Source organism: Herpailurus yagouaroundi, unplaced genomic scaffold, assembly GCF_014898765.1.
Source record: "Herpailurus yagouaroundi ecotype Mexico unplaced genomic scaffold, PumYag 29, whole genome shotgun sequence".
NCBI lineage: Eukaryota > Metazoa > Chordata > Mammalia > Carnivora > Felidae > Herpailurus > Herpailurus yagouaroundi.
The window spans coordinates 10,473,436-10,486,236 of NW_024412377.1; the positions used below are offsets into that span (position 1 = coordinate 10,473,436).

The following is a 12,801-nucleotide window of genomic DNA, read 5'->3' on the forward strand; positions in this document are numbered from 1 at the left end:
ACACGTGTGAATGCCCACGCACCGTGTCGGCTTTATCATTGGCCACTTGGAGCTCCTTTTCCTTCACTGCTAGTTCTGTGCTCAGGGCTGCAACAGATTCTGAGGCTTCTTTTAGCTTTTCCAATCCAGTATTCATTCTAGGATTGAAAATCCAAGCAAGCCATGGTTAAAATTTGTGGTTTTCCAAGCACTGGTTCATTAACACAGACAGCAACGGTCGCATTTGAAGAATGAGGGTCTGTGCAAATAGCAAATCCAAGAGGGCTTGACGAAAAGAATATGCATCCAGGGTTGATGCCTAACTAAACACGTCCATATGTTTTTCACACACCGCATGTGGGACAGTGAACCCATTACAACGCTGCACAACATGAAGAACAATCGTGGGTCTAGAATCTGTATCATGAAGGAAACAGGCCTAATGAAGTTTAGTTAAATGACATGAGACTTCAAATGCTTGAAACCCAAATCTGGAGGAAGGAAAATAAATAACTTCTGTTTTGTTTTGTTAAAAAGACCAATTAAGTTAAAAGAAGAAAGATTTGGGGTTAAGGAATGAAACAAATCAAGGAATGAAGCCATCAGAACCACCCTGCGAAGGGATGCTGCCTGTCTGGGCCTGAGATAATGTAACCTCAAAGACCAGGGCCCTCAGAGTCAGTCAGTCCAGTGTCCCACCCAGGGTCCCTTATGAAGCATCCCTGGCTGGTTCTGGCTATATCCAAGCAGAAGCTATAGGTGTTCAGAAGAGAGCTGGGCAGAGCAGAGAAATCTGGAACAGAGTTCAGTGAAGCAGGGTATTCTCCAGGCAGTGAACGTCAGCATTCCAGAGAAGGACGAGTGGAGGGAGGCAGGCAGTCTGAATTCTCTATTTCCGTCATTATGTCATTCAGTATCATAGCAAGTAGCAGGTCACATGAACACTTGGCAACACTTTATTCTCCTGGGCAAAAACAAAGCTCCTAGCAATCATGGACTAATCCTTGGAATAGGCTTGAGAGGAGGGTGCCTCAGCCTCAGCACTATTGGCATTTGGGGCTGATTCTTTGCTGCAGAGGGCTATCCCGTGCACTGTGAGATGTTAGCAGCATCCCTGACCTCTACTCATTTGCTGCCAACAGCACCCCTTCCCGACCGCCTGAGTTGTAACAAACAAGAATGTTTCTAGTCATTGCAAAATGCTCCCTAGGAGCAAATTTGCTCCCCGTCGAGAGCCAATGCTTTAAAACAGCTTTATATCCGAACTTCACACTTACCTGTTGGCCAGGGTTTGCACTTCTGCACGCTTTTCTCCATATGTGAGCATATAGCCTTGAATAAAGGAGAGGTACGACTTGGGAGTCACATGAGCAGGCCGTCGGAATCTCTGGAAATAATCAACACACTTCTCAGCTACCCCGTCCTGGAAGGAGCCCATGCATTGGACCACTGCCTTCTTGGTTTCCAAACTGCAGTCAATATCATAAGGGGACAGGAAGTGTTCCGACACTACAAGGAATAAGGACGGCAGTGTGTGAAATATACACACGAATGACCATCTGAAAAGTTAACTGGCTAATTTTGAAAGATTTAGACATTTTTTAGGACTGCAGACCATTTTTATACCCAAACTTGGTAAATATCTGTCAGCATTTTTGGCCCCAGGCCTATGATTTCAACAATTTTATTTTCCCTTTCATTTATAAAGCTGTAACAGACCTCAAGACTATCATCAGCCTTTGTTTTCTGTTACTTATGCAAAGAAGTCTCTTCTGCATGGCTGCGGGTTCTGGTCAACTGCCAGCCTGTTTTATGCTTCACATAAGGGCAAAAGTGGTACAAATAACTCAGAAATCAGTGCCCACCTGGTACTCAAATTTAACATTCCCATTCATTTTTAAATGCAGAACCTGTCATACCCTTAATTCCCCCAGGCTCTGACTGCATTTGGTATGTGGAATGTTGGCCACTATATTTTTTTATGCCAGGGTCATCCTGTTCTTAAAAGGGGTGGGTGGCCATTTGCAGTCAATTCTAATTTACAGTGTCCTTTAAAAATGTTTGGGTAAAAACCTCCTGTTGAAGACCTCTGTCTTCCCGATACTGCCAATCATGGGACCCATTCTAAGGCAGCATTTCCTATTATAGGAAGAGGCCATAAAGCCAGACCTAATCAATCACCACAAACACGCTGAGTGCGGCACACCGAGCCCTGTGATGGCACCGTGGAGCTAAAGACTAGTATGAAATTTGGCCTCAATGCCAAGGAATTTACAAAGGTCATGCACAATGCAGTTAGAAGTTATCATAACCAACTTTATGTATCTTGGGGGATACAAAACTGCTTACGGATTTGCTTGAAAAGTACTTAAAGCATTGAATAATGTACATAAGAGTTGCAAATAGAAATATGGCCAATAAAAAGGGAAGGAAAGAGAAGGAATCAAGTAAACAAACCTATCTGGTGATAGTTGGCAAAGAAATAAAAACTGATTAGCAACTGATCACTAAATTAAGTTCTTAAAGCAATTGTGGGGTAGTGTTTACATCTATGTAAATAATAGGTACCATTTCTCGGCTTGGTTATAAACAAAGTTTACCATATACATTGAAAGGCCATAAATTAAGACTCAGAAGTCATATTTTCTGATATGAGTTAAGCAATCTCTACAAAGAACAGTTTAACTTCTAGGAAGTTTAAGTCTAGGCACCAGGAACACAGGAACAATCTTTGCCTAGGATAAAGTTTTTGTAGGTATTAACCCCTACAGCTGCAATATTCACCAGGCACCAGGCATGATACTAAGTGCTTTACTTGGCATTACAGGGTATCCTCAGGGAGGTTCCCACTTTCTGAAAACCTCCTTGTATTTACTATGTAATGATTTTTTTCCCTTCTTATGTGAACAGAGAGTATCAATATGGAGAATTCTTTTTTATGTAGCAAGTGCTGTTTTTATCTCTCTAAAAGTCAAAGAGAATAAAAATAGAGTAGATTCAAAGGATATTTTTCCAAGGACCCACAATCTCCGGTGCAGGAAAGGTTATGAAAACAATCAGATCACTTTTACTTAGCGTGACCAAAGCCTGCTAAGCTCAAGCAAGAGGCCATGGAAAACCCTTCCAAGGTCATCTCTATTATCTAATCATCAAAGCAGCAATGCCAGTTTGGGGGCCCATCTTCAGACTGAAGCCTGAGGTTGGTATGGGTTATATTTTGGTGTTGTGTGCTCACAGCACTTGATGGGAATGAGGTGAGGTATGTGTGGGATAGAGAGGAGAATGTTCGGATCACTGCCTGAATTTTGGTGCCCTTCAATTTCCACTTCATTGAGATGAAAAGAATTGAAGTAACAAAGTGAAAGAGGGACATGAGTTGCCTATCCAGCAGCCATCCTCTCTCTTTGTTACTAAAAGAATCTCTATTTTGCTCAAGGCAACAATCTGCCCAACTAAAATTCGTTGATTGTCCAGACTCTCTTACAAGTAGGGGTGACCCAGTTGAGGCCAATGACGTGCAGACAAAAGTTCTTGGGGAAGAACGTTGCCCTGAACTAAAAGGCAAATTTCACAAGGCATCAACAAACATAATGTCTGGAGATGCAACAGCCACCTTGTGCCTGTAAGAGTAAAAGCCACACCCTAAGGACAACAGCAAGATAGAAGGAGTAAGACCCCCCAAATGGCATCATCCTGGACTGCACAGCTCTGTATTTTCTTGGCAGCAGGAGAAGGGGGGAGAAAAAAGTACTTGCTTGAGCAAGCACTTCTCTGGTTTTCTCTTACAGCCAAACACATTCTTAACCGATACCTTCAGAGGGCAAGCATGTCTAATCTTGACAAAACCTTATCAGTTAATCCTTATAACATCCCTAAGTGATGAATTTTAATATGTACCTTTTGTACAGAAGAATAATGAGGCTTAGAGGAGTTTCCTTGCAGATGGCAGATGGGCTATTCGATCCAAGGATGATGGACTCCAAAGCCCATGTCACCTTGATTTAGAAATCCAAAGACAACTGAACTCTGTAGTCTTTTAGAGTGCTAAGCAAACACATTCAACTGCAGCACCAAGTCCAAAAATATTTATTGACTAATGTGCTTCATAAGCAAAATAGGCTAATTTTCCCAGAAAAAATGTGGATACTGTTGTGGTTGGCATTACTTTCTGAGGGGTTAACACGTGAAGCTGCCTTCTTGATGATGTATCACCAGCTGTGAGCAGCTGCAGAAGCAGGGTGGCTAGCTCATAAGACCATGTCTTGTATATTATAAATCAAGTAATAATTCTCAAAGAAGGCCATTTTATTCACACATTTAAAATGGCCTTCTTTGAAAAAAAAATACACCATATATATGCTATTGATTTTGCTTGAGACTTCATTTTCAAGTGAAGATGGCCTATTTTTATAACAATGTGCTTATGTAAAATGTAATCTAGAAGAACATTAAAAATTACCTTTACCATGGAGAAATCTAAATAAAGTTCATGGGTTTAGGAGTGACATTAGCACCACAGAGTACCATTAAGAAATGCAAGACTACTATCTTAATAATACTGGAATTAAACGAAAAACCCTAATAAAAAATGAAATAGGAAAGGAAAATCAAAATGCCTCAGCTGATAGAAACCTCTGCCCCTCATTCTCCCAAAAAAAAAAAAAAAAAACCAAATTAAAACTGTAACACACCACAAATTGATGCCAGTATCCCCAAAGAAGCCTTTGAATGAGTCATAAACTACTTTGAATCATAAATTCAAAAGTTAAAAAGAAACTGATCAAATAGTGTATCAGGAAGAAATGAAAACAGGAATTGACTAAGCTCAGGAAATAAGAAGAAAAAGACAAAACCATCTTGGAAATGAGGACTAAACTAAAGGTAGCCAAGGAAGGGACAAAAAAGAGAAAAAAAAATACAGACAAGACCACCAGAATGAAGAGAATACAGACATTTAAAGAAACAATTCATTCAAGACAACGCCATATAAAGCTAAAAACAAAGGTTTGCCAAAATGGAGGTTATTAAATGGTGGAAAAGACAAGACTTTACAACATAAAACAAGGCATATTTTTCTTTAAATGCTTTATCAAGAGACTTAGTCAATTTAAATTCACATATGAAAAAACTCACATTTTTCCCAAAAGCACTTTAGTTATGAAAATACTACAAAATCTAGTATTAACCTTCTAAGTAAGCATCTTTAAATTAGAAAAATACTCTGTGCAATAACATCAATCCAAAAAAGAAATTAAGAAGAACTAATTTATAATGATAGCATCCAAAAGAATAAAATAGGTAGGAATAAACTCCATCAAAGGAAATGAAAGACTTGTACGCTAAAAACTATAAACTACTAATGAAAGAAATTAAAATAAACACAAATATATGAAAAGACATCACATGTTTATGATTTGGAAGAATTATTATTTTCAAATGTCCATACTACCCAAAGCCATCTACAGATTCAATAGAGTCCTGATCAAAATTCCAATGGCATTTTTTTACAGAAATAGAGAAAACAATCCTAAAATTCATATGGAACAACAGAAAACCCAAAAAAAATCAAAGCAATTCTGATCAAGAACAAAACTGGAGGCGTCACACTTCCTGATTTCAAAATATATTACAAGGTTACAGTAATTAAAACAGTGTGGTGTTGGCCTTAAAAATAGACATATAGACCAATGGAACAGAAGAAAGTTCAGAAATAAAACCCATATATATATTGATTTTCAACAAGGGTGCCAAGAATACACAATGAGGAAAGGATAGTCTCTTCAATAAGTGGTGTTGGAAAAAGTGGAGATCTATATGCAAAAGAATGAAATCGGACTACTGTCTTACACGATACACAACACTCTATGTATTGTTTAATCTATTTTGAGATTAAAATAGATTAAGTAGATTAAACACTTAACCATAAGACCTGAAACCATAAAACTCTCAGAAGGAAGCATAATGGGTAAGCTCCTTGACAATGCTCTTGGCCATAATTTTTGGACATGATACCAAAAGCACAGGCAACAAAAGCAAAAACAACATGGGGCTACACCAAACGAAAAAATCTCCTGCACAGCAAAGAAATCAATTAACAAGTGAACAAGTAACTTATGGAATGGGGGAGAAAATATTTGCGAACTGTACCTCTGATAAGAGACAACATGTGAAATAAATAACTCCTACAACTCAACAGCAAAAAAACAAGTAACTTGATTAAAATGGACAAAGTGGGGAGGTGCCTGGGTGACTCAGTCAGGTAGGCGTCTGACACAATTTCGGTTCAGGTAATGTTCTCATGCTTCGTGAGTTCAAGCCCCACATCAGGCTCTGTACTGACAGTGTGGATCCTGCTTGGGATTCTCTCTCTCTGCCCCTCCCCTGCTCACGCTGTCTCTGTCTCCTGAAAATAAATAAACAAACTTGAAAAAATTTTCTAAAAAAAATGGATAAATTAACTGAAAAGAGATTTCTTTAAAGAAGACATACAAATGGCCAACAGATATATGAAAAAGTGTTCAACATCACCAATCACCAGGGAAATGCAAACCAAAATAACAATGAGATATCACTTCACATCAGTTAGGATGACCATTATCAAAAAAAAAAAAAAAAAAAAAAAAAGATAACAAATGTTGGCAAGGGTGTGCAAAAAAAGGAGGGTCCTCACAGTGTGGAGGGTCCTCAAAAAATCAAAAATAGAGCTACCACATGATACAACAATCCCACTTCCAGGCACATTTCCAAAGGAAGTAATAGCACTGTCCCAGAGATATCTGTGCCCCTGTGCTCATAACAACGTTATTCACAGTAGCCAAGACGTGGAAACAACTTAAATGTCTGTTGATGGTTAAATGGATATACATGCAATAGAATATTATTCGGCCTTAAAAAAGACACCCTGCCAAAAAAAAAAAAAAGACACCTGCCATTTGCAACAACATGGATGAACGTGGAGGGCATTATGCTAAGTGAAATAAGCCAGACAAAGAAGGACAAATACTCCATGATACCACTTACAGGAGGAATCTGAAGTGTCAGACTCATAGAAGCAGAGAGGACTGTGATTGCCAGGGACTAGGAAGAGGGGGTCCCATTTCCCCCTCCTCCCAGTCAGAAAGTAACAAAAAGTATAAAGTTTTAGCTATTCGTGAATAAGTCCTAGAAGTCTGCTCCGTATCATGATGCCTGTAGCTAACAATGCTACTTGTATACTTAAAATTACTACAAGAGATCTTACGTCGTGTTCTTATCACAAAATAATAATAATAATAATAATAATAATAATAATAATAATAATTAAGAAATAACTTAAGAACTTCTTACACTTAAGAAGTCAGAAGGAAACTTCTGGAGGTGATGGATTGTCTACGGTACAGATTACGATGATAGTCCCATGGGTGTGTATTTACCTCGAAATACATCAAATTGTATATTTTAAATATGCTCAGCTCTTTGTATATCATTCATACCTCAATAAACAGACTTAAGAAACAAAAAATGCATCTTAAAGAATAAAATATTAATCGGGGCGCCTGGGTGGTTCAGTCAGTTGAGCATCTGACTTCAGCTCAGGTCACGATCTCACCATTCATGGGTTCTAGCCCCACATCAGGCTCTGTGCTGACAGTTCAGAGCCTGGAGCCTGCTTCAGATTCTGTGTCTCCCTCTCTCTCTGCCCCTCCCCCGTTCATGCTCTGTCTCTCTCTGTCTCAAAAATAAAAATTAAAAAAAATTTTGTTAAAGAATAAAATATCAATAAAATATTAATTAATTATAAAAATATACAATTTAATATTTTATGGGAAATAGTATAATCTAAATGATGTATACTAACACAAATGAAATCATGTATTTCCTTTCTGATGTGGCTGGAGATAATAATTTAACTTAGAACCAGAATCCTGAAGACAACTTAAATAAGGTTGTTTCTAGAAACCTCATGGCTAGTTTTCCAAGAAGAATAAACAACACTTAAGTTCCTAAGTATATTAAGTATTTGCAATGCCCACACATGGTATTCTTTCAAATTAACAGAAGCAAGGTTAATATTAGGTGCGTAGATGTTGGTTTTCCCAACAAGATTTTGTATTTACTAAATAAAGGAGCTATGCCTTATATCTTATAATTATTTTATCCACTACTGTGACTAGCACAGTAAACACTTACCAGACTAGACTGAAGACATACCACAAAAAATTACAGGTTATCAATAGTTTAAGAAGATTTCAATACCAGGTACATGATATAAAGTCTACATGCTAAGATATAGGAGGTCCAAGATGGGAGGGCGGGAAACTAAATATTCCTTAGAGAAAAAAAAAAGAGTGAAGGATGTGTTGAGTTCTGACTAAGCTCTGGAACTTAGATAAACAGAGGAAACTGAAGAGAATATTCTTGATCTAAGGGGGACAATGTATGGAGAATAAGTATGATTAAAGCACATTCTCGTCGGGCTCTGGGCTGATGGCTCAGAGCCTGGAGCCTGTTTCCGATTCTGTGTCTCCCTCTCTCTCTGCCCCTCCCCCGTTCATGCTCTGTCTCTCTCTGTCCCAAAAATAAATAAACGTTCAAAAAAAAAAAAAAATTTAAAGCACATTCAGAGGACAAACAAAAGACGTGTATCTGGGGAGAAAAAGAGAAGATTTGTGTTGGGTTAGAGAAGACTGCAAGTAAATGAACTTTGACAGACTGACTCATTCATTCAGCACTGGTAGCTGCCCAGATTGTGAATAGAAGATAGGTAGTCCTTGACTTCATGGAGTTTTTAGTCTAGTGGGCCAGATCAACACACAACTATACAAATGGCAGACTGTGGTTAGCCCCAGAAAGGAAGAGCACAGAGTGCTATGAAGTGATACCATGGGATCAGTTTTGTGGAGAGAAGGGGAGGCAGGATTGTTCCCCTTAGGAAGGGAAGTTTGACTGAGCCAGCACCATCCAGACAAAGGGAGGAGGGTTCAATAGGATGGAGGAGGAGGGTGTCACATGGGAAGAAAAAGCAGCCTGTTCAAGGATCGAGAAGAACAGAATAGGAAGAAAGACCTCAAGGGAAGATGGGGGGTGGGCAGGGCCACGCCCCAGTCTGGGAGGCCAGGCTATGTAACGTGGCCTTTCTCCCAAGAGCACGGGGAGGTCATGCGAGGTTCTAAGTAGAAAGCTGTGTGGTTGGGTTTGTGTTTTCCTCATTCTTCTGTCAGCATTGTGGGATAGATGGCAGACAGCTGGAAGAGGAGGAGAGGTCATTAGAAAGTGATCTGGGTTTTCCAGGTGAGTGACAATGACAGCTTGGCCTAGGACATCTGTGAGAGGGAAAGTGCTAGAGACAGTCCGCCAGTATTTAAAAGATAAAGTCAACATGGGGTACCTGGGTGGCTCAGTTGGTTAAGCATCTGACTCTTGATTTTGGCTTTGGTCATAATCTCATGGTTCATGAGATTGAGCTCCGCGTCAGGCTACGAGCTGCGGTGTGGAGGCTGCTTGGGATTCTCTCTCTCCCTCTCTCTCTAACCCTCCCGCCCCAAATAAATAAATAAACTTAAAAGAAAAAGATAAAGTCAAAGTGATTTGCCAATGGAGCAGACTTGAGAGCTGAAGGAAGCTGGGATGTTCAAGACAAAGACAAAGCTCTCTGATTGCATGGTTTTGTGGACGATGGTGGGACTTCCTGGGGAAGGGACCAGAAGAGAGGCAGTTCAGCTGCAGACATGTGGAGTAGAGGTCTGTAAAGCCCCCATGAGGATGTATCAAGCAGGCAGCCAAGTGCACAGAATGTATCAAGCAGGCAGCCAGAGGACCGACGAGACTAGAGAGAAAAGTTGATGGGGCACATCACCCAGAAGGATGACAATGAGCTTGCCTGGGAAGAGGATCCGGACTGAAGACACAAGCCCACCTTACCCCCTACTATGCCTGGCTCTATAAACAGCATGGAGTTCAATAAATACATTCGCAATAAACAAACAAGGAGCCGCAACCGTTGAAAGTCAGGACAGCAGCTAGGAAACAACTACACGGAAATGAAAACTTCCCTGACCTCCATGTAATCCTGGCTTGGGTTGATACGATGAGATTTAAAAGAAAGGGGCAGATTTGTGAGAAATTAACAAAGGAAAGATCAGTGAGGCCTTTGTCTTGTAATAAAAGAGATGATTGAAATACAGACCTAGCAGGAAGGGCTCCATATTTAAATTAAATCTTCTTAATTATGGTATATTACAATGTTTGTCACCTGAAATTGGTATTTTATTGTTCATAATAATACCTTACATGCCACCCTACAAAGTACTTGCATACTAATTACCATGTTTCATAGTTAACTTTAATATAACTCTTAAATTCTGTCATTGTGTGCTCTGCATTTATATCCTACTTCAAGGAATTTTAAAGCTTTGCCCTTAGTTGTGTTTACATTTTAAGAGGACTTAAAATTTTAAATCGCTGGCCTTTTCTCAAACCTTAGAAGACAAAAGAGGAAAATGTACATGTGTACTTTGAATATGTAAAAACATTCTGTGTTTAAAAGCCACAGATTGGAAAAACATTATTGTCAACAGCAGTTTGCAGAGAATACAATGTCCCCAGTGGATAAGAATTTGTTAAAAATATATATAAATCTATAAAACCTGGGTTCCTCCCCCAGTACAGATCCTAGTGCTTCTTAAATCTCTGACAAGTCCCTCAGCTTCAGCGTCCCCCGTGTCTCCATCTGTAGGAGATGGGCTAATCGGTCGTTCTCACACTGGGCACCATAGAACTGGAGCGCCAGATGTGGGTGTGACACATACGTAGGCTGGGGCTGGGAGGGCAGGCTCCAGCCCCTTCCTCACCTCCTTCACCTCACTTTTATCTACCAAGGATACCAGCAACGTATTACTGGGAAATAGGACTCTTCTGAATTATTATTAAAACATAACCAGACAAAAAGTTTGAAAAACCACTGCCGTGAGACAGGGCACCCCTGAGATTCTGATACAACAGGTCAAGGGTGAGTGAGGCCTAAACATCCCGATCACTTAAAATATCCACAAACAATTTCTCACCCAAAGCTGAAAAAACATAAACTCAATGATCTCTAACATCTCCTCTACTAACATCTCTTCCACAGAAGTGGAAGCAGCAAGGATCCAAGTCCCAGAACACTCTAGCTAACATTCCTTTCAAGGATAGGAACCATCAGAGGACTGCTGGATAATGTCTTCTTCTTTGATTTCCAGCACTGCAGCCACGAGAACAAAATGTCCAAGAGACATTTGGCTTCAACTACTCTGAGATTGGCCAATCCACTTTGAAAAGAACACAAATGCTATCAAAGCAGTTAAAACCTCAGTGCCTTCCTGGGACATCCTGGAACGTGTCTGGGGATCCAACTGAGACAAAGCCTTTAAGCATCCCTGAGAAGACTAGAATCACTGGAAATTAATCCAAGGGAGTACAGACTGAAGATCACTTTCTGATAACGACACTCGGGGAAAAATTAGCTACCTAATATGAAAGAGCAGCATCTTGTAAATATCCTAAACTGCTGGACAAAGTGACTTTTGACTCAATCCAGTACAGAGAGAACAAACAGCACAGAATATAAATAAATAAACACGCGTGCGCGCGCGCACACACACACACACACACACACACACACACAATGTTAACCAAAAACTGACAAAAATGTCCACCACACTAACCAGCAATTAAGGCATCTTTAGGCCATCGGCTGAACCAGTCAATGGTGCATCCTGAAATAAGGGCAGGGAACTTCAAAGCTCGATTTCGAAATTTCTCCCCCACAGGTGAAAAGCAGAGCACAATGTGAAGGTTCTGCCGGACCCGACTCATGAAGTAGTCATACAGGTTCTCATTGGTAGGAGGGCGCCTGGGGTATTCTTTTTTCATGACTGATAGGAGATCACTATTAATTTCATCAATTTCATCACGAGCAAATAGGTTGGAGACCTTCAAAAGAAGTGCAAACATTCAAATTCAGTACAGGCATATACAAACAGATAAAAATATATAGGTCAATACATATGATATCTTTCCTCCATTTGTGTCCTAAAACTCACCTTTAAAAATTAACAAAAGTCCTTATGACACAAACAAATGGAAAGACATTCCATGCTTATAGATTTTTTTAAATGTTTACTTATTTATTTTGAATGAGAGAGAGCATACATGCATGTGAGCGGGAGGCAGGCAAGAAGGAGAGAGAGAATCCCAAGCAGGCTCCACACTGTCAGCACAAAGCCTGACACGGGGCTCAATCCCATGAACCCATGAGATCATAACATGAGCCAAAATCAAGAGCCAGATGCTCAACCGATTGAGCACACCCCCATACTAATAGATTGAAAGAATTAATGTTATTAAATGTCCATATTTCCCAAAGCAATCTACAGATTCAATGCAATCCCTATCAATACACCAATAGTATTTTCTGCAAAACTAGAATAATCCTAATATTTGTATGGAACCACAAAAGACCCCCAATAGCCAAAGCAACTTTGAAAAGGAAGAACAAAGATGAATGTATCACAATTCCAGATTTCAAAATGAACTGCAAACCCATAATAATCAAAATAGTATGGTAATGGGGAGTCTGGGTAGCTCGATCAGTTGAGTGTCCAGCTCTTGATTTCAGCTCAGGTCATAATCTCAGTTTGTGAGATCAAGCCCTCTGTGCTGAGAGCATGGAGCCTACTTGGGATTCTCTTTCTCCCTCTCTACCCACATTCTGTCTCTTTCTCTGTCTCTCTAAACATAAACAAAATAACTAAACTGAAATGAAATGAAATGAAATGAAATGAAATGAAATGAAATGAAATGAAA

The 12,801-nt window shown here is 39.7% G+C and overlaps 1 protein-coding gene across 1 annotated transcript in view; it reads right to left on the reverse strand.

Moving 5' to 3' along the window:
- Positions 1-12,801, reverse strand: part of DNAH5 (dynein axonemal heavy chain 5) — a 291,695-nt gene that overhangs the window by 68,330 nt on the left and 210,564 nt on the right. The window contains exons 55-57 of the mRNA XM_040494117.1: positions 11,661-11,928; positions 1,257-1,488; positions 23-137 (exon numbers count right to left, since the gene is read on the reverse strand). Of these exons, the coding sequence (XP_040350051.1) occupies positions 23-137; positions 1,257-1,488; positions 11,661-11,928 (615 nt within the window). The remainder of the gene's footprint in view (positions 1-22; positions 138-1,256; positions 1,489-11,660; positions 11,929-12,801) is intronic.